The sequence below is a fragment of the Tachypleus tridentatus genome, chromosome 4, assembly GCF_004210375.1.
Source record: "Tachypleus tridentatus isolate NWPU-2018 chromosome 4, ASM421037v1, whole genome shotgun sequence".
In the NCBI taxonomy this organism is placed as follows: domain Eukaryota; kingdom Metazoa; phylum Arthropoda; class Merostomata; order Xiphosura; family Limulidae; genus Tachypleus; species Tachypleus tridentatus.
The window spans coordinates 28,435,229-28,458,598 of NC_134828.1; the positions used below are offsets into that span (position 1 = coordinate 28,435,229).

At 34.4% G+C, this 23,370-nt stretch overlaps 2 protein-coding genes across 6 annotated transcripts; both read left to right on the plus strand.

Annotated features, from left to right (window-relative positions):
• The first annotated feature begins 11 nt into the window (after positions 1-11).
• Positions 12-23,354, plus strand: LOC143248759 (uncharacterized). Of its 5 annotated transcripts, none has more exons than XM_076497445.1 (6): positions 12-547; positions 14,187-14,663; positions 15,891-15,989; positions 17,538-17,954; positions 18,898-19,006; positions 19,964-20,302. In XM_076497445.1, exons 2-6 carry the CDS (start codon positions 14,366-14,368, stop codon positions 20,031-20,033), a joined length of 993 nt encoding a protein of 330 aa, XP_076353560.1. In that variant the 5' UTR covers positions 12-547; positions 14,187-14,365; the 3' UTR covers positions 20,034-20,302. The 5 variants fall into 5 exon arrangements, with proteins under 5 accessions (XP_076353560.1, XP_076353559.1, XP_076353562.1 ...); XM_076497447.1 differs by lacking the exon at positions 12-547 and adding an exon at positions 9,453-9,805 and having other exon boundaries at positions 14,460-14,663; positions 19,964-20,308; XM_076497446.1 differs by lacking the exon at positions 12-547 and adding an exon at positions 9,454-9,650.
• Positions 56-479, plus strand: LOC143248088 (uncharacterized). Its single transcript, XM_076496524.1, has 2 exons — positions 56-63; positions 155-479. The coding sequence occupies exons 1-2, from the start codon at positions 56-58 to the stop codon at positions 477-479; spliced, it is 333 nt and encodes a 110-aa protein (XP_076352639.1).
• Positions 23,355-23,370: the final 16 nt, after the last annotated feature.

Sequence of the window (23,370 nt, forward strand, 5' to 3'; positions counted from 1 at the left end):
ACAACGCGATAAATAAGGTGAGTCAGAACTAATTAATTAACGTTAGATAGTGACAATGCATAGGTAATAGCAGCCGTAACAGCATGATAAATAAGGTGTGTCAGAACTAATTAATTAACGTTAGATAGTGACAATGCAACATCCTCAATATCAGGTGGCCGGAAGTTGTCTCCAACGACCAACTGTGGGACAGGACCAGACAAGCCCCTATCGAGAATGACATCAAGAAACGGAAATGGGAATGGATCGGCCACACGTTGCGCAATCCTGCTTCTAGTGTCATCAGGCGGGCCCTTGACTGGAATCCACAAGGGAAGCGGAAAGTGGGTCGACCAAAACAGACTTGGCGCAGAAGTAACGACGCAGAGGCGAAGGCAGCCGGTAAGACATGGGTCGAGCTGAAGAGGATTGCCCAGAACCGCGTCCGCTGGGGAGGTGTTGTTGCGGCCTTATGTTCCACAAGGAATCAAGAGGCATAAGAAGAAGAAGAAGAAGTGACAATGCATAGGTCATAGGTCATAGCAGCCGTAACAGCATGATAAATAAGGTGAGTCAGAACTAATTTATTAACATTAGATAGTGACAGTACATAGGTCATAGCAACCGTAACAACATGACAAATAAGGTGAGTCAGAACTAATTTATTAACATTAGATAGTGACAGTACATATATCATTCTAATCGTAACAACATGATAAATAAGGTGAGTCAGAACTAATTAATTAACGTTAGATAGTGACAGTACATATATCACACTAACCGTAACAACATGACAAATAAGGTGAGTCAGAACTAATTTATTAACATTAGATAGTGACAGTACATAGGTCATACTAATCGTAACAACATGATAAATAAGGTGAGTCAGAACTAATTTATTAACGTTAGATAGTGACAGTACATATATCATATTAATCGTAACAACATGTTAAATAAGGTGAGTCAGAACTAATTAATTAACGTTAGATAGTGACAGTACATATATCATACTAACCGTAACAACATGACAAATAAGGTGAGTCAGAACTAATTTATTAACATTAGATAGTGACAGTACATAGGTCATACTAATCGTAACAACATGATAAATAAGGTGAGTCAGAACTAATTAATTAACGTTAGATAGTGACAGTACATATATCATACTAACCGTAACAACATGACAAATAAGGTGACTGAGAACTAATTTATTAACATTAGATAGTGACAGTACATAGGTCATAGCAACCGTAACAACATGACAAATAAGGTGAGTCAGAACTAATTTATTAACATTAGATAATGACAGTACATATATCATACTAACCGTAACAACATGACAAATAAGGTGAGTCAGAACTAATTAATTAACATTAGATAATGACAGTACATAGGTCATACTAATCGTAACAACATGATAAATAAGGTGAGTCATAACTAATTTATTAACGTTAGATAGTGACAGTACATATATCATATTAATCGTAACAACATGTTAAATAAGGTGAGTCAGAACTAATTAATTAACGTTAGATAGTGACAGTACATATATCATACTAACCGTAACAACATGATAAATAAGGTGAGTCAGAACTAATTAGTTAACGTCAGATAATGACGGTACATAGGTATTGTATTATTACTGACGTAAGTCATAGAACTGTTGGTTCAAACATTATTATTATAGATATCAGTCATATAACATCTATACAAGGTGTCCCAAAAATGTATACACACTTTGAATGATCATAAATACAATGTTTATTAAAATATATCTATGTTTTATAATCCAAGTTTAAAGAGACAAGAGTAGAATCTTTTGAGTTATCGCAGGTGTTCGAACTAATGACCATTCTGATCCAGGCACTGGTGATAACACAGACAGATGGAAATGCAAACTTCACGAATCATTTTACTTGGTATTTGGGTGCATTCTCTTTCAATTACTGCTCTCAGCTCATTGATTGTTGCAGGTTTTGTGCTATAAACCTTATCTTTGACGTATTTCCATTAAAAGAAGTCCAGGGGTGTGAGGTGTGGTGAGTCCAGAGGTGTGAGGTGTGGTGAACGTGGTGGAAATAAAACCCCTCATCTCCAAATTGATCTCGAATGCGTGGCACGACAGATTCTTGCAGCAAGTTCAGATAAACGTGACCACTGGCTGTGTTTTCAAAAAAAGAATGGTCCAGTTACACTCAACGATGATACTTCACACCATACTCTAACCTCTGGTAAGTTTACGTGGTGTTCAACCGTAACATGCGGGTTTTCAGGTGCCTAGTGGGTGCAATTGTGACGATTAACTGAGTCATTTAACTTAAACGTGGCCTCATCGCTCCAGACGATCTTGTTTGGAAATTTATATGCAAAAACGGCTCGTTTGGGTTGATAAAATATTTTACATAGAAGAGCGAACAACGTTTCGACCTTCTTCGGTCATCGTCAGGTTCACAAAGAAAGAGGTAACTGACCGGAAGCTGACCACATGTTTGAAAGGGGTTGTGCAACTGAGTGTCGGAATGTAGAGGGCGGTGTTAGATGTTTGAATATATAATTTTATTTTATTATATTAATATAGGTATAAAGGCGTTCCTTTATATTGGTTTATTTTGGGTTTAAGTTGTTGTATAAGTAAGGCTTCTTTAATTTTGCGTTTGTTTATGTTTGTTTCTTTATTTAGTATTTGAGTGTTTTCTATGGTTATGTTGTGTTTATTTGACTTGCAGTGTTCGAAAACGTGTGAAGGTGACGTTTTATGTTCTTTGAATCTGGTTTCAATTTTTTCTACTTGTTTCTCCAATATAGAAGTCGTGGCAGTTATCACATTGTATTTTATAAATAATGTTTGTGTGGTTCATCCTCTTCAGATTTTATCAGGTAGCACTCACAAAATTCAACTCTCCGGTCAGGATCATCTCCATTGTGGGCGTGGACTAATGCCAGAATAAAAGTTTTCCAATGAACATAATTATGTTGATTTTTGGATTCCTGTCTCACGAGCTGTTTGCCGAACAGAATTTCATGTAGGTCGGTGAAAAACTTTTTAACAACTCTGAGTTTCGTGTGGGACTGGTGGACGACAGCGGTTTTCCAGAACGCCCTTTATGGACTTCGTGAACAGATCCATGCGAGTAATAGTGAGTAGTGTTGGTGGATCTGTTTGAAACTCCCTTCTAAACCGTCTTTGTACTTCAGCTACGTTCTCACACTTCCAGTTGTACTTCAAGATAAATTTTCTTTTCTTAAAGCTTCAAATCAGTTGCACCTGTGAAAAAAGAAAGTTTGAGTGAGTTGCAATCATTCAAAGTGTGTACACAATTTTTTGGTACACCCTGTATATATACTGATTGAAACAGCTTTATTATTGGTATTAATCATATAGCATGTAGATAAATACTGGTTCAAACAGTATTATTATTAATATCAGTGATATAACATGTATATAGATACTGGTTCAAACAGTATTATTATTGATGTCAGTTATATAACATGTAGAGAGATACTGGTTCAAACAGTATTATTATTTATATCAATGACATAACATGTAAATAGATGATAGTTCAAACAGAATTATTATTGATATCAGTTACATAACATGTAGAGAGATACTGGTTCAAACAAGTTATTATTGATGGTAACACAAATAACTTATCATATATTAAAGCCCAATTGTCTCCGGATTTACAACGCTAAAATCAGGGGTTCGATTCCCCTCGGTGGGCTGCGCAGATAGCCTTTGTGGCTTTGCTAAAAGAAAGCACACACAAACACACATTAAAGCCCAAACTGAATTACACTATGTAACACAAATGTTGTTCCTGGATAGTATGTGTTATTTCTTAACTGCTTATGTTGTAAAAGTACAGAAAATGGCAATTATTCCCTTCAAACTTTGCTTTTGTGACCTGGATAATGAACTTTAAAAATTAACGTAATTTCTATGTACAAACGGACAAATTTGCACATTTTCATTTGCATAAGGTCTGAATAAAACAACATATGAATCAAGATTTACATGTATTTATACTAATGTTATATAAAAATGAACGAAAAAGTTTAGAAGTGAGTAGTTTTTCGAGATTTACGACTATAATGTAAATCACTTTCACGTATCAGCCCCCAAATATAGTCTACCATCATGTTTTCCTTATACGCTCCTTGATAGCGGCGTTCAAAGTCCAGTATATCGTGGTGGAGGCGCTCGCCTTGTTCCTCTGAGTATGCTCCCATGTTCTCCTTGAATTTGTCAAGATGAGCGTCAAGGATATGGACTTTCAGGGACATCCTGCAGCTCACTTTGCTGTAGTTCTTCACTAGAGTTTCAACCAGTTCCACATAATTTTCGGCCTTGTGATTGCCCAAGAAGCCCCGAACCACTGCGACAAAGCTACCCCAAGCCTTTCTTTCCTTCCTACTGAGCTTCTTGGGGAACTCTGTGCACTCCAGAATCTTCTTTATTTGTGGTCCAACGAAGACACCAGCTTTGACCTTTGCCTCAAACAGCTTAGGGAAGAAGTCTCGAAGGCACTTGAAGGCTACAGATTCCTTATCAAGAGCTGTGACAAATTGTTTCATAAGACCCAATTTTATGTGCAATGGTGGGAACAACACCTTCTGGAGGTCCACTTGTGGCTCACACTTGACTTTGTGCTTCCTCACAGAGAACTCAGTCCGTTGTGGCCAGTGCTTCCTGTTGTAGTTCGCTGCGGTATCCCTGGTGTCCCAAAGGCAAAGATAACAGGGGATCTTGGTAAAGTTTCCTTGGAGACCAAACCCCAGGGTTTGTCTTGATCCCCGATAGGCATACCGAAATATGCCTTGTAGGCTTCACACATTTTAGCAGATGCTGTCACAGAGTACTTTATCGCTCTTGTCTTGATAAATTGGCCACATACACAGCAGAATGCGTCTGGAGAATGCTTGCAGCTTCTTGATGCCGTCTCTGATAAAATCAGATAGATCTATGTGCTCACTTAGGCAGCTAAAACTAAACTGAAGTGGTGAGCCCCTATATATGTATTACTATGGAAAGTTCTAGAAAAGTATAAAGGGTTCTTGAAAATTCTCGTAAATTGTTCAACATTCTTGAACATTTCAGAAAGTTCGTGAAAATTCTCTATCAGCTATTCAGCACTAAATCTACCTGGAATGTTCTGGAAAATGGGTAAATTTGAAAATTTCATTACCCAGATCACGAAAGCAAAGTTTGAAGAGAAAAATAAGTCTTTTCAATTTACTTTAGACATGAGCAATTGGGAAATAACACTTTCTGCCCAGGAATAAGAAGAAGTAAAAAATTTGTTACATAATGCAATTGGTTTAAATAATGCTATCTCTAACGACACCTTTACAATTGAAACGTATATTAATTTTGAAAATAATTCATGTCCGTATCTGGTATTTGATGAAATATGTATTCACGTGTTGGATTACCCGTATTTGATTTATATAATTAACGTCCTTTCAGAGTTTATAATCCCTTATATTCACGCTAGATAGCTTATTGCGGCTAAATATTACGTGCAGCGAAATCTGTGCATGCTTTCAGTATAATTAATTGAACTATTCCGCACTCATGCACAGTCCACTTACATAACACGTGATCACCATGTGCAATGGAATTGTGGCTACGAGAAATTACCGGTTTCCAAATCGATACTGTACAAACGTGCTCTTCGTTTCAAATTCTCGGAAATCTAGGTTTCAGGCGAAGTACTTCCACAGAGCTTTGGTATTGTCTTTCAACAAAATGAAAAACAGCATATAAATGAAAAATAGTCAAGTTGATGCTCATTTCCCGTTGTCTGTTGAATAGAGTTTCTATTGGTTGAGCTAGTTCATATTTACTGTATTACCGTATCCTAAGTTATTTTCTGCGACAGGTATAAATTCGGCTAACGAGTATACAGACAGTTGCAGCTGGGTTTAAAATTCTGACACTTTGTAGACAAATATTTAGTGGCAGCTGAGAATTTATCATGTTACACCTTCTTTATGGAAGATTAATTATATGTAACCAAGAATACAGGTGGATCTTTATTTATGTAGTAACAATAGCCATTTGACATTACTCTACGGTGTAATAAAACACCAGTTTATTCTTTAGTGTTCGTAAATTATGTTACAAATTATCTACTATGAGATATTATACTACTTGAAATTTGCCAAAATATAACATTTGTGATACAATACGTGTGTGTGGCTAAAAAATATCGTTTATTTCAAGTCACTTTGTGAACATCTACCAGTGTTTATATGGTCAACTTATATGTGAAAAGTGTTTGCAATGTAGGGATAATGAAGCCATTGTTTACGTTATTAAGTCACAGTTTTAACAATACCTGTCAATATAGAGATGAGCAAGTCATAATTTGAACAATATCTGCAATGTAGATATGATCAAGTCACAGTTGGAACAATACCTCCCAATGTAGATATGATCAAGTCACAGTCTGAACAATACTTGCCAATTTAGAGATGACCAAGCCAGAGTTTGAACAATACCTTCGGTGTTGAGATTTTATAAATTACTGCTCAAATGATGAACAAGCCAATTACGATAATCACATGATCTTGAAATAATGAACATAAATATCAGATGAATCAAATCATTGTTCATCCATTAGTTACCGTATTAATATAATCAAATCATTGTTCATCAATTGGTTACCGTGTTAATATAATCAAATTATTGTTCATCCATTAGTAACCGTGTTAATATAATCAAATTATTGTTGATCCATTAGTTACCGTGTTAATATAATCAAATTATTGTTGATCCATTAGTTACCGTGTTAATATAATCAAATTATTGTTGATTTATTAGTTACCGTGTTAATATAATCAAATTATTGTTGATCCATTAGTTACCGTGTTAATATAATAAAATCGTTCTAGACTTCTTAATTACCGTGTTGATATAATCAAATCATTGTTGATCTGTTAATTACCGTGTTAATATGATCAAATCATTGTTGATCTATTCATTATTGTGTTAAAATAATCAACTCATTCTACATCTCTTAATTACCGTGTTAATATGATCAAATCATTGTTGATCTATTCATTATTGTGTTAAAATAATCAAATCATTCTACATCTCTTAATTACCGTGTCTAGATAATAAAATCATTGTTGATTTATTAATTACCGTGTCTAGATAATAAAATCATTGTTGATTTATTAATTACCGTGTCTAGATAATCAAATCATTGTTGATCTCTTAATTACCGTGTCTAGATAATCAAATCATTGTTGATTTATTAATTACCGTGTCTAAATAATAAAATCATTGTTGATTTATTAATTACCGTGTCTAGATAATCAAATCATTGTTGATCTCTTAATTACCGTGTCTAGATAATCAAATCATTGTTGATTTATTAATTACCGTGTCTAGATAATAAAATCATTGTTGATTTATTAATTACCGTGTCTAGATAATAAAATCATTGTTGATTTATTAATTACCGTGTCTAGATAATCAAATCATTGTTGATCTCTTAATTACCGTGTCTAGATAATCAAATCATTGTTGATCTATTAAATACCGTGTCTAGATAATCAAATCATTGTTAATCTATTAATTACCGTGTCTAGATAATCAAATCATTGTTGATCTCTTAATTACCGTGTCTAGATAATCAAATCATTGTTGATCTCTTAATTACCGTGTCTAGATAATCAAATCATTGTTGATCTATTAAATACCGTGTCTAGATAATCAAATCATTGTTAATCTATTAATTACCGTGTATAGATAATCAAATCATTGTTGATCTCTTAATTACCGTGTCTAGATAATCAAATCATTGTTGATCTATTAAATACCATGTCTAGATAATCAAATCATTGTTAATCTATTAATTACCGTGTCTAGATAATCAAATCATTGTTGATCTATTAATTACCGTGTCCAGATGATCAAACCATTGTTAATCTATTAATTATCGTGTCAAGATAATAAAATCATTGTTGATATTTTAATTACCGTGTTAATATAATCAAATCATTGTTGATCTATTCATTATTGTGTTAAAATAATCAACTCATTCTACATCTCTTAATTACCGTGTTAATATGATCAAATCATTGTTGATCTATTCATTATTGTGTTAAAATAATCAACTCATTCTACATCTCTTAATTACCGTGTTAATATGATCAAATCATTGTTGATCTATTCATTATTGTGTTAAAATAATCAAATCATTCTACATCTCTTAATTACCGTGTCTAGATAATAAAATCATTGTTGATTTATTAATTACCGTGTCTAGATAATAAAATCATTGTTGATTTATTAATTACCGTGTCTAGATAATCAAATCATTGTTGATCTCTTAATTACCGTGTCTAGATAATCAAATCATTGTTGATTTATTAATTACCGTGTCTAAATAATAAAATCATTGTTGATTTATTAATTACCGTGTCTAGATAATCAAATCATTGTTGATCTCTTAATTACCGTGTCTAGATAATCAAATCATTGTTGATTTATTAATTACCGTGTCTAGATAATAAAATCATTGTTGATTTATTAATTACCGTGTCTAGATAATAAAATCATTGTTGATTTATTAATTACCGTGTCTAGATAATCAAATCATTGTTAATCTATTCATTACCGTGTTAAGATAATCAAATCATTCTAGATCTCTTAATTACCATGTCTAGATAATCAAATCATTGCTGATCTATTAACTACCGTATCTAGATAGTCAAATCATTCTAGATCTCTTAACCACCGTATCTAGATAATCAAATCATTCTAGATCTCTTAACCACCGTATCTAGATAATCAAATCATTGTTGATCTGTTAACTACCGTATCTAGACAGTCAAATCATTGTTGATCTCTTAATTGCTGTATTAAGATAATCAAATAATTTTGATCTGTTATTCATTGTGTCAAGATAATTAAATCACCATTGAAAAATAAGCTAATAAATTAATATTACTTAAAAATAATTTTAATGTTCAGCCAATCATCTCATTGTTCAAACGTTTCTAAGAATAATCAAACTACGGTTGAGATAGCCACCCTCAAGGTAAAGAACTGATGTTAACTAGTCGACTCAAAGTCTCGTAACAAAATACCAGATTTCTTCACTTTAATTCATTACGTCAGATCTTTTCGTTTCTTTGTCCGTGATATCTTTATATGTGACTCTTCGATGTTGTTGTTTTTCACGAAACTTAACACAGAAGTATTTTAGACTACATACTATGTTGTTTTAGGTGCTTTTTGGTGGATTGTAGTGTGAAAAAAATGTTGAACTTAAAATGTCACAGAATAAAGACATTACTCAAGTTTTGTATGTGTTTCGTGTTCAGTATGATTTAATACTGCTGACGTCAATTGACAATTATGGGATCGGTTAACCCTCTAGAATATAAATTGATACTTCTTCACGGAAACAGGCTGTTTTATCTGTATTTCTCAAAAGTCGAGGTTAATCTAAATTCCCCACACGGATTTAAAAATCGCTATAAACACCAATGGTTTTAGCCAACCATTAGCTGTCGAGTGCTAGTTACCTTTCGGTGGAAGACATCCTATTGCCATGGTAACCTGCGTGAACAACTGAACGGTTGAGTAGAACAAAAAGTGCTGTTAAACCGTCCGGCAGGAGTACTCACTAAAAAAGTTCTGGAGTTTGTATGTTGTAAGTGAATGTTGTGTGATTGTTCTATGAGAACAGAAGTCGCGACGTGTGAGAAGTTTACTTTGTTTCCTGTACATGTACAATGACGGCCCTGATAATTCACTGTACGGTACTTGTGTGGGTTATGGTGTTTTGGAAAATGGCAAGTTGTTCGAGTAAGTTTCTTTTGATTACCACACTTGAATCAAAGTTCAGCTCTATACGGTAATGGTTAGTTATTAAGTGCCCAACATGACTCGGTTTCGTAAGTCTCAGGTGGCGTTAGAAGGTACATCTTTACGAGATACACGTGACATTTATATAGGCATCTCGACAAAGTCAGAGTGAGTCAGTAAGATACATATCAACAGTCAATGTGACCTATCAATGCTACATGTACAAGAGTAAAGGTAATATGATAAGACAGATCTCCTCAGTGGGACCTATCAATATACATGGACAATAATTAAGTTTAGTCACTTAGATACATCTCCGCAGTCACTGTGACCTATCAAGACACATTTACAAGAATCAACTTGAATCATTTAGACACATCTCCACAGTCACTGTGACCTATCAAGGTACGTGTCTAAGAGTCGATGTTATCTAATAAGATAATCTCCACAGTCTGTGTGACCTCTCAAGGTACATGTTCGAGAGTCAAGATGAGATACTAATGTACATTTCCACAGTGTGAATTCCCAAGGTGTACGTGCATGGTGAGTTACACAGTCACGTATTATGAACAATGCTTTACATCACAAAGACTAAAACTCATATCATCCTGTGTATTATTAATTGTATTTTACATGAGAAATATTGGTACGTTAACTACGCATGTCACTTCACATATTATGAATTGTACTTTACATGAGAAATATTGGTACGTTAACTACGCATGTCACTTCACATATTATGAATTGTACTTTATATTTAAAATTACTACACATTCATATACCCACGTATTATTAACTGTAGTTTACATATAAACATCGGTACGCTACCCGATCATCATACCTCACGTATTATTAGCTATTTTTATTTTTAATATTAGTTCTATTTGAATATATTATTAGCGATACCACAGATGTTCAGAACTTGAAACAACTGAATATTCAGTTTTATTCACCCTTATAGCCTTTTTCCCCGCATAGCTTGAACGTTCAATGTGTCGACTGGACTCTTTCTCCTGTTCAATGTGTCGACTGGACTCTTTCTCCTGTTCAATGTGTCGACTGGACTCTTTCTCCTGTTCAATGTGTCGACTGGACTCTTTCTCCTGTTCAATGTGTCGACTGGACTCTTTCTCCTGTTCAATGTGTCAACTGGACTCTTTCTCCTGTTCAATGTGTCGACTGGACTCTTTATCCTGTTCAATGTGTCCACTGGACTCTTTCTCCTGTTCAATGTGTCGACTGGACTCTTTCTCCTGTTCAATGTGTCCACTGGACTCTTTCTCCTGTTCAATGTGTCAACTGGACTCTTTCTCCTGTTCAATGTGTCAACTGGACTCTTTCTCCTGTTCAGTGTGTCGACTGGACTCTTTCTCCTGTTCAATGTGTCGACTGGACTCTTTCTCCTGTTCAATGTGTCGACTGGACTCTTTCTCCTGTTCAATGTGTCGACTGGACTCTTTCTCCTGTTCAATGTGTCGACTGGACTCTTTCTCCTGTTCAATGTGTCAACTGGACTCTTTCTCCTGTTCAATGTGTCAACTGGACTCTTTCTGCTGGAGACGTTTTATCGTCGTTTTAATTTCGTTGTCATAGTTTTCAGGGTGAAGCTTTAGTTGTGCTTGGTTTTCGTCATTAAGTTTTACGTATTATGCACGAGAATTCGTCATTTTCTGTATAAGAGAAACGAATACGGTGACACCAAAGAGTGACTGATAGATGAAGAAAGAATACGCCGGAGACATTTTTTTAAAAATCTTAATACAACGCCTCATCGAAATAAGCATTGAAATATGAAATACGTGGTCGGATATTATTAATCGGTCTTAACGTGCACTGCTTAACTGATGGCAGAGAAAATGAAAGTATTCAACTAAGCCTATTTCCGTTAAACCATTAAAGCAACCGAATATAAAGTTTGATAAAAAAATCACGTTTATATTACATTCCTGTATCTATCTTTCTATCTTTGTTAACTAAGCACATAGCGCCCCAGTCTCACATTCTGACGGCCCTAAGTTCGAACCTTACCCGAAGCACATTTTCTTTCTGCTCTTCCCCTCACAAGTGTCTTAACGGTAAATCTGCAAGATAACGACGCTAAAATCGGGTTTGAATACCTCTGTATGGCAGGTAGCCCGTCTTGAAAGTTTGCACCCAGTCGACTTGAGATCAAACATCTTCCCATATTTTTTCATTCAACCATTGCATCTGCTACTTGTCTATTTATTTCTGGTTGTGTACACAATATAAAACTTTCCATATACCAACTCTCTATTGTCAGTTTTTCATCAGTTTCTATTTAAAACGTTCGCCAGTTACTGAGTTAAGATACATAGTATTATTCCAATAAATTCTGCTCTTTTCATTCACATATGTTAGCCTACTAATCAATGATGGAACAACTTTAAAACCCGTTAAATGTATTAAACAATAACAGCGACGTGTAACATTCCAAAAAATATGATGGATTCAAAATTTCACTTGTTAGAATTCATAAATAATGTGAAGGTGAACTAACGTTCTGGGGATTACGTTGGATCCACAATTTCATTTTTAAGGATTCTATAAAGTGTTGATGAGATCTTAGATCGTAACAAATATATATGGAATATTAGAGTTCTCTTGTTCAAATGTATATTTTGGATTAGTATAAATTTGTAGATAATTTTCTAGACTCGTGTTAAAGTGAGAGTTCACATGTACGACTTACATATGACTACATTAACCCGCTCACGTGAAGTTTGAAAATTACTTGTTCATTTAACAACAGCAGAGATTGTTTTTAAAACAGTTTACACAAACTATGATGTGAGACAGGTCTTTAAACAGTTTACACAAACTATGATGTGAGACGGGTCTTTAAACAATTTACACAAACTATGATGTGAGACGGGTCTTTAAACAATTTATACAAACTATGATGTGAGACGGGTCTTTAAACAATTTATACAGTGTATGATGTGAGACGGGTCTTTAAACAATTTATACAAAGTATGATGTGAGACAGGTCTTTAAACAGTTTACACAAACTATGATGTGAGACAGGTCTTTAAACAGTTTACACAAACTATGATGTGAGACGGGTCTTTAAACAATTTATACAGTGTATGATGTGAGACGGGTCTTTAAACAATTTATACAGTGTATGATGTGAGACAGGTCTTTAAACAATTTACACAGTGTATGATGTAAGACAGGTCTTTAAACAATTTACACAGTGTATGATGTAAGACAGGTCTTTAAACAATTTACACAGTGTATGATGTGAGACAGGTCTTTAAACAATTTACCCAAACTATGATGTGAGATAGGTCTTTAAACAATTTATACAGTGTATGATGTAAGACAGGTTTTTAAACAATTTACACAGTGTATGATGTGAGACAGGTCTTTAAACAATTTACACAGTGTATGATGTGAGACAGGTCTTTAAACAATTTATACAAAGTACGATGTGAGACAGATCTTTAAACAATTTACACAGTGTATGATGTGAGACAGGTCTTTAAACAATTTACCCAAACTATGATGTGAGATAGGTCTTTAAACAATTTACCCAAACTATGATGTGAGATAGGTCTTTAAACAATTTATACAAAGTACGATGTGAGACAGGTCTTTAAACAATTTACACAGTGTATGATGTAAGACAGGTCTTTAAACAATTTACACAGTGTATGATGTAAGACAGGTCTTTAAACAATTTACCCAAACTATGATGTGAGACAGGTCTTTAAACAATTTACACAGTGTATGATGTGAGACGGGTCTTGAAACAATTTACCCAAACTATGATGTGAGACAGGTCTTTAAACAATTTACACAGTGTATGATGTGAGACAGGTCTTTAAACAATTTATACAAAGTACGATGTGAGACAGGTCTTTAAACAATTTACACAGTGTATGATGTGAGACAGGTCTTTAAACAATTTATACAAAGTACGATGTGAGACGGGTCTTTAAACAATTTACACAGTGTATGATGTGAGACGGGTCTTTAAACAATTTACCAAAACTATGATGTGATACATATGTTCAAACAGGTACATAAATCTTGCTCTGATGTACCACACCTAAACAAGAAAATATACTTATTGTGTAGCTCAATTGAAACAGAGGGATATTTTAATATCTCGGTAATTATTTTCCATAAACCAAGATCTCGTTATATCCAAAATATCTGACTCCTGCATAGTGTTTTATAAGTGACTTTGTGTAAATCAACGAACACAGCATATTTCCGAAAAAACTAATACAAATAAACCACTGTTTGTCTACGTGATATGATGACGCATAAGTAGCTTTATGTTAGTAAAGATCTCTCTATTATACAATATCATGTTATCTACGTTTTCTTTACAAGTTTTCGATATTTCTAGATGACCCACAAACTGGGATTCCTGTTGTTTTCAAACGTCAGGTAGAAGATATTTCAAAAACTGGTACCGAAACCGTTGGCTTAAGTGGTATTTCCAACCAAACCGTCGCACCCCCTTCTTTTCAGCCCACCAAAAATGACCAAATCGACTCAAGTTCAGACGAAGATTTCATAAACAAAATGGCTTCTACCACGCAGTTTTTAGTAGATGCTAACAGTAATACAACTGGATTAATTTCATCGCGCAGTTCTCAGGATTCAACGTCTTTTCCAGATACTACCATGGCTATCAACCAATCAGATGCTTTAACTAGCACAACCTCTATCACCGACCAATCAGATGTCTTATCAAACATAACCATTATCACCAATCAAACAGACGCTACAGCGACGTTTAGTTCAACTCTGAGTAATACCGTTAGTACAGAACAACAGGAAAATTCGACAAATTTGACACCAGGTGAATCGGAATATCCAAGTAAGTAAAAAACAGAAAAACGTGAACTAATGTGGCAACCTTACATCTGGTGACTTACTTGTTGACGGAAAATGTTACGTCACTCTCATAGACCAGCTTCAGTGGCTTAAAGTTCTGTTTTTCAATGTTAAAATATTTTTATGGTATCATTTTCGTCATCTAACGTAGCGTCAAGTTGTAGGATTGTTAAAGACACTGTTTTAAAACATTATAAAATTGCAATGTCGTTAAACAACACTGTTGTAATGTGTAATAAAGTCGTGGGATTGTTAAAGACTGTTTTAAAGCATTGTAAGATTGCAATGTCGTTAAACAACACTGTGGTAATGTGTAATAAAGTTGTAGGATTGTTAAAGACACTGTCTTAAAGCATTGTAAGATTGTAATGTAGTTAAACACTGTGGTAATGTGTAATAAAGTCGTGGGATTGTTAAAGACACTGTCTTAAAGCATTGTAAGATTGTAATGTCGTTAAACAATACTGTTGTAATGTGTAATAAAATTGTGGGATTGTTAAAGACACTGTCTTAAAGCATTGTAAGATTGCAATGTTGTTAAACAACACTGTTGTAATGTGTAATAAAGTTGTAAGATTGTTTAAGTAACACTGTCACGATGTGAGGAGAATTGTAAAGTTGTTAAAAACATTAACGTACGAGCGTTAAAGTTGAAGAAATATTAAGAAAACTGTGTCGCAACGTAACGCAAAAATTGGTAATTTGATTTTAGGCCAAAGCTACATACTGGATTATCTATATGCTTTCCACTGCTTAGATTTTAGCAAAAGTTAGCATTAATACCGACAAAAACATAATAAAAATTGTTTTATTCAAATTATTTTTTATACATCCGTCAATTATAATCACGCATTACGTCATATTGGACCTTTCTGAGTGAACAATAATAGATGTTTATATCTTGTACTTCTTTCTGGTATAAAGCGGTGACATAGCGGTATGTCTGCGGAGTTACAAAGCTAGAAACGGGCTTTGATACCCGTGTTTGGTAGAATACCGATAGTTCATTGTGTACCTTTGTTCTTAATTTACAAACAAACAAAATCCTAATTTGAAATAACAAATTAATTGGAAGTTGCTCATACATTTTTGCATAAGTAATAGACTTTTAACAGTGTTAGTTGCAAATAAGATTGTGTGTCATACCAGTATTGTTTGTCAGAATCACTTTATTGTCTAATTTTTATGAGTAAACCTTGTTTTTCTCCAGAAACTCAGTGCGTCTTGGAGGAAGGACTGGAGTGCACAGAACAGATAGTTTGCTACGGCGAGGGGAACATCAACTGTGATCAGGAAGATGAAAAAGAAGGTGAGAATCCTGGTGTTGATCTTAGTAACTACTATTAAAAGGAAATATTACAATCATATTTTTCTATGATAAATGTATGTCGACATCACCGTGTTGTTTTGTGAGTTTACTATTAGACAAAGAAGATATATGTAGGCTCAAAACTAAGACCATCTTGAATATTATATCAGTCGATCATTCAATAAATTAATCATAGAAATATGGAACACAGTTGTTTGTTTTCACAAATTATGCGTTAAGTTCACTTACTGGCTCTTAATAACACACAGCAACCAACCAAGACGCCCTCTTTAGTTGTTTTGAGGGGCAACAAAAATAATTCTCCTTTGTCCGCAATTTCTAATGGATTGTGTATAGTAACAATTAATGTTAATAAAGAATTTAAAGATTATTTATTTTAAATACGGTGTGTATAGTAACAATTCATGTTAATAGTAGACTTGAATATGTACAATTATTAATTTCACATATGATGTGTATAATAACAGCTATAAACACACATTTTCACCTTAATGTTAGCTTACCGATAACCTCCCACCTAAAGTTGACAAAGCCACTGTATCTGAATTAGTTGACCTCTTGACTGACCTATAAGTATTATTATAGGTGTGGTATCACACCATTAATTAGGACTTTCTACCAGAAAAGGTTTCAAGTCAGTTAGGTGTTTAAACTGCTGAAGTTAGTGATAAGTTAGGTGTTTAAACTGATTTAGTTTGTGATAAGATAGGTGTTTAAACTGCTTTAGGTAGTGATAAGTTAGGTGTTTAAACTGATTTAGTTAGTGATAAAATAGGTGTTTAAACTGTTTTAGTTAGTAATAAGAAGGTGTTTAAGCTGTTTTAGTTAGCGATAAGATAGGTGTTTAAACTGATTTAGTTAGTAATACTTTGGGTGTTTAAACTTCTTTAGGTAGTGATAAGTTAGGTGTTTAAACTTCTTTAGGTAGTGATAAGTTAGGTGTTTAAACTGCTTTAGGTCGTGATAAGTTAGGTGTTTAAACTGCTTTAGGTAGTGATAAGTTGGGTGTTTAAACTGTTTTAGGTAGTGATAAGTTAGGTGTTTAAACTGCTTTAGGTCGTGATAAGTTAGGTGTTTAAACTGCTTTAGGTAGTGATAAGTTGGGTGTTTAAACTGTTTTAGTTAGTGATAAGTTAGGTGTTAAAACTGATTTAGTTAGTGATAAGATACGTGTTTAAATTGATTTAGTTAGTGATAAGTTAGGTGTTTGAACTGATTTAGTTAGTGATAAGATGGGTGTTTAAACTGCTTTAGGTAGTGATAAGTTGGGTGTTTAAACTTCTTTATATAGTGATAAGTTAGGTGTTTAAACTGCTTTAGGTAGTGATTGATAAAATGTACTAAATAAAGGTATAGCACTGGGTATCTAGAATACAACATTACTTTCATTGTAATGACTTCATGAATGTGATATATTGTAAAGAAGTAGGTTCTCAGATGTTAAACCTGAGATGTTAAGCCTGAGATGTTAAACCTGCTTGGAATTAAGTTGTGTAAGATGAAGTTGATGGATGTACTTTTTGGCAGGATATCGAAACGATGAGTCAGAGGTTGATGATGATGTGATATTCAACACATCCAGTAAGATGGACAACATCACAGCTAACTTAATGTTTGGGATACTTCCCACTGACATCGCTATCGTTGCGCCCTCTGAAGCTGACGACACTAACGCTTCGATATCAAAAGAAGCATTTCTGAGAAATAACTTCTCAGAGATGAGGAAATTTTATCCACAACAACGTATTTCTCCAGCTTATAACATCCACCGTCTTTACAGTGTGGAACAAATGGCAGATAATAAAACAGATGCTGCAATGAAAGACGCATCTGACAAGATGTCTTCTCTTCCAAACAAACGTAGCCATTGTAAAATGGAGGGAGAACTGAGATGTAGCCCTCAACCAACAACCATGATTTGTCGTGGAAGGACAAAGTGTGTTGGTAGGTTTTTATCAACCTGTAATGACCTAAGTGTCCATTTGTAGCGCACATTCTTTACTTTCCTGTCCAGATACAAATTATATCCTTACATTTAGTTTAATTTTGTGCTTCCAGAAAATAGAACCTCATTCAGTGCTGTCATACACACGAGACATTCTCAGGTCAATAATAGAAAAGTTCCATATATAGTATAGATCTATCTATTTCCCTGATTCAGTATGGCCAGGTGGGTAAGTCACTCGACTCATAATCCAAGGGTCGCGGGTTCGAATCCCTCGTCACAGCAAACATGCTGTGGGGGCGTTATAATGTATCGGGCAATCTCATTATTCATTGGTAAAAGAGTAGCCAAAGAGTTGGCGGTGGGTAATGATGACTAGCTGTCTTCCCTCTAGTCTTACACTACTAAATGACGGACGGCTAGCGCAGATAGACCTCGTGTAGCTTTGCGCGGGCTTCAAAACAAGCCTAATCTATTTCCTTATAGATTTGTCCGAATATTCACCAAAGCAGCTTTTGCCCTGATACTACTTTTCGTTCTATTGGTGTAAAGTATAGTTGGTGTTAATAAGTTCTGCTATGATCTGGTTGTCCTCTGAACTGTAATAAATTTTTGGCAACCTTGAAAATGCCGTTGAAAATTGCTGTTTCACGACTTAACCCTCTGAACTAAAGTAAAAATTTCACGACTGTCACAAAGCTGTTTATCAATAGCTGTTTTATAAGTTAACCTGTCCGAAGAATAGGCGTGTCCAGTTAATATCTGTTGATCGTATTTCCATACAACACAGTAATAGTTTATAGACTGCACAAAGTATAAACATAACTCTATTAAACATGAATCAGACAGAAACGAAGGGGTAAAACCACATCATATAAAAACACTCTTACATTCTCCATTAGAGAATGGATGAATCAGTCAAACTGAATGTTTTATTTTCAGTTTATAAGGCCGGACGTGAACTAGAAGACTGGGAGATTGGTGTAATTGCTCTACTTACCGTAGTTGGTCTTTTACTACTGGTGGTCTTACTTGGCGTTTTTTACACCTCGTAAGTAAACACTTTATACACTATTGTAAACACTTTATACATTATTGTAAACACTGTATACACTATTGTAAATACTTTATACACTATTGTAAACACTTTATACACAATTGTAAACACTTTATACACTATTGTAAACACTTTATACACTATTATAAGCACTTTATACACTATTGTAAACACTTTATACACTATTGTAAATACTGTATACACTATTGTAAACACTTTATACACTATTGTAAATACTGTAAACACTATTGTAAACACTTTATACACTATTGAAAATACTGAAAACACTATTATATTTTAGTTCATTATGTTTCTTCCAATCTAGTTGGTGGAGAGAGGGTATTTGTTACACTAAGGAAGAGAGAGGGTATTTGTTAAACTAAGGTGGAGAGAGGGTATTTGTTAAAATAAGACAGAGAGAGGGTATTTGTTAATCTAAGGCAGAGAGATGGTGTCTGTTAAAATAAGCTGGAGAGAAGGTATTTGTTAAACTAAGCTGGTTAGAGGGTATTTGTTAAACTAAGGCGGAGTGAGGGTGTTTGTTAAACTAAGGCGGAGAGAAGGTATTTATTAAACTAAGCTGGAGAGAAGGTAGTTGTTAAACTAAGCTGTATAGAGGGTATTTGTTATACTAAGGCGGGCGAGGGTGTTTGTTAAACTAAGGTGGAAAGTAGGTGTTTGTTAAAATAAGCTGGATAGAGGGTATTTGTTAAATTAAGGTGGAGAGAAGGTATTTGTTAAACTAGGTGCAACTAAATGTGCGTGCAATAGTTGTTAACATGTACAGTGTTAAAAGCTGTATAAAGGAAACTGATATTTGTGTTACAGCCTTAAGGGAAAAACTGATTTAGTGGTAGAACACTAAAGCTCTAAGGAAAACTGAGGTTAGAGTTACAGCGTTAATGTCTGTACCAAGAAAAACTGATGTTAATGTTTTTGTTTCGTTGGCAGCTGGAAAAAACTGAAAGTTCGACCAAACCAAGGAAGTGGTGATCAACTGAACTGTCAGGAAAGCGCATGAGAAAAATTAAAGCAGAAATCTGATTTATATTTACAAATGGTGGACATGTACCCTTTATTTAACAGTGATACACAAGTAACAGTTTCTTTAGTCAGTAAGAACAACCTAACAGTGACAAACAAGTACCCTTTACTTTAGTCAGTAAGAACAACCTAACAGTGTCAAACAAGTACCCTTTATTTAGTCAGTAAGAACAACCTAACAGTGACAAACAAGTACCCTTTACTTTAGTCAGTAAGAACAACCTAACAGTGACAAACAAGTACCCTTTACTTTAGTCAGTAAGAACAACCTAACAGTGACAAACAAGTACCCTTTACTTTAGTCAGTAAGAACAACCTAACAGTGTTAAACAAGTACCCTTTACTTTAGTCAGTAAGAACAACCTAACAGTGTTAAACAAGTACCCTTTACTTTAGTCAGTAAGAACAACCTAACAGTGTCAAACAAGTACCATTTACTTTAGTCAGTAAGAACAACCTAACAGTGACAAACAAGTACCCTTTACTTTAGTCAGTAAGAACAACCTAACAGTGTTAAACAAGTACCCTTTACTTTAGTCAGTAAGAACAACCTAACAGTGTCAAACAAGTACTTTTTACTTTAGTCAGTAAGAACAACCTAACAGTGACAAACAAGTACCCTTTACTTTAGTCAGTAAGAACAACCTAACAGTGACAAACAAGTACTTTTTACTTTAGTCAGTAAGAACAACCTAACAGTGACAAACAAGTACCATTTACTTTAGTTAGTAAGAACAACCTAACAGTGACAAACAAGTACCCTTTACTTTAGTCAGTAAGAACAATCTAACAGTGTTAAACAAGTACCCTTTACTTTAGTCAGTAAGAACAACCTAACAGTGACAAACAAGTACCCTTTACTTTAGTCAGTAAGAACAACCTAACAGTGTTAAACAAGTACCCTTTACTTTAGTCAGTAAGAACAACCTAACAGTGACAAACAAGTACCCTTTACTATAGTCAGTAAGAACAATCTAACAGTGTCAAACAAGTACCATTTACTTTAGTCAGTAAGAACAACCTAACAGTGACAAACAAGTATTCTTTACTTTAGTCAGTAAGAACAACCTAACAGTGTCAAACAAGTACCTTTTACTTTAGTCAGTAAGAACAACCTAACAGTGTCAAACAAGTACTTTTTACTTTAGTCAGTAAGAACAACCTAACAGTGTTAAACAAGTACCCTTTACTTTAGTCAGTAAGAACAACCTAACAGTGTCAAACAAGTACTTTTTACTTTAGTCAGTAAGAACAACCTAACAGTGACAAACAAGTACCCTTTACTTTAGTCAGTAAGAACAACCTAACAGTGACAAACAAGTACCCTTTACTTTAGTCAGTAAGAACAACCTAACAGTGACAAACAAGTACTTTTTACTTTAGTCAGTAAGAACAACCTAACAGTGACAAACAAGTACCCTTTACTTTAGTCAGTAAGAACAACCTAACAGTGACAAACAAGTACTTTTTACTTTAGTCAGTAAGAACAACCTAACAGTGACAAACAAGTACCATTTACTTTAGTCAGTAAGAACAACCTAACAGTGACAAACAAGTACCCTTTACTTTAGTCAGTAAGAACAACCTAACAGTGACAAACAAGTACTTTTTACTTTAGTCAGTAAGAACAACCTAACAGTGACAAACAAGTACCCTTTACTTTAGTCAGTAAGAACAACCTAACAGTGACAAACAAGTACTTTTTACTTTAGTCAGTAAGAACAACCTAACAGTGACAAACAAGTACCATTTACTTTAGTCAGTAAGAACAACCTGACAGTGACAAACAAGTACCCTTTACTTTAGTCAGTAAGAACAACCTAACAGTGACAAACAAGTACCCTTTACTTTAGTCAGTAAGAACAACCTAACAGTGTTAAACAAGTACCCTTTACTTTAGTCAGTAAGAACAACCTAACAGTGTCAAACAAGTACCCTTTACTTTAGTCAGTAAGAACAACCTAACAGTGACAAACCTATTCTAGCAATACACCACAATCATCAGGTTATATTCTTAACAGGTATTTATAGTTTTAGGTGACTGGATGTTTTGATTTAAGGTAGTTACTACAGACGACCAACATGAGGTTTGTGTGTTTGAATATTTTCATCTGGTGAGGAAATCTCTTAAACCTATTTTACTAAATCCTACCATAACTGTCTTACTAAATTCTCCCATAATTACCGTACTAACTATCCAGGCAACCATCTTACTAAACATGTCATAACTTTTCTGAATAGTTGTTTTGTAGAAGAAGCTATTCCAGTACTATATATAACTACGCTTCCTACCAGTGGATCAACAGTAAGATTGAGGGCTAATAATGCTAAAAATTAGGTTTAGGTATTCTCGGTGGTTGTGTACGTACAGCAAATTGTGTATCTTTGTGTTTAACAATAGGGAAACAAAAAGAAAACTAAAACCAGGAAATTTTAATGGAGAGTAAATCAGTTGTAAAAATATATTTGCGTGTTTTATAAGCTGCTAATCAAAGTCGAACCCTCAATCAATATCACAAGCCAATGACCAGGACAATGCTTTTGTATAATGTTATGAGATATGAAGTCCTCCCCTAATACAGCGGTAAGTCTATGGACTTTCAACGCTAAAATCATGGGTTCGATTCCGCTCGGTGGACTCAGCAGATAGCCAGATGTGGCTTTGCTTTAAGAGAAACACACACACACATGAAGTGTGGAAAATAAGTTAAATATCGACCTGCCATAATAAATATTCTTAATTGCTGGACTGGTGACCTCATTATTCGAATTTTTTTATATTCTTTATAATATTAGCGAAGTCACAAAATACCAAATCCTATTATTTGTTTGTAGTTAAGCACAAAGCTACACGAAAGGCTCCCACCAGTGGCACAACAATATGTCTGAGGACTTATCACGCTAGAAACCGGGGGTTTAATACCTGTGGTGAGCAGAGCACAGAAAGCTCATTGTATAGCTTTATACTTAACTTCAAACAAATACAAAGAGCTATTTGTGTTCTGTCAACTACGGGTATCGAAATCCGGTTTCTAGGGATGTAAGTTCTCAGAAATTCCGCTGTGACACGGGGGGGTGTGTGTGCAAATTGTATTGTGAAATTTCTGTAAACAAAGTAAATGATTTCTACATATAATTGGTCTAAAACTAAAGAGTCGCTGAATTACTATAATTATAAGATATATTTGTGATAAAATGTTTCAAAGCATGCCCTGAAGATCTCTTGTCCAACTTTATTAAACTTTATTTCAGAAAATTGTCTGCTGGTTTGTTCTGTAGTCTCACGTTTATGAATATTTTACACACTTTTAACA

Bases quoted from the DNA above. Each gene is read 5' to 3' on its own strand.
- LOC143248759 (XM_076497443.1), top strand. From the start codon at position 9,733: ATGACGGCCCTGATAATTCACTGTACGGTACTTGTGTGGGTTATGGTG. The intron at 17,955-18,897 runs GTAGGTTTTTAT...TTTTATTTTCAG, and splicing joins TGGAAGGACAAAGTGTGTTG to TTTATAAGGCCGGACGTGAA. The intron at 19,007-19,963 runs GTAAGTAAACAC...TTTCGTTGGCAG, and splicing joins CTTGGCGTTTTTTACACCTC to CTGGAAAAAACTGAAAGTTC.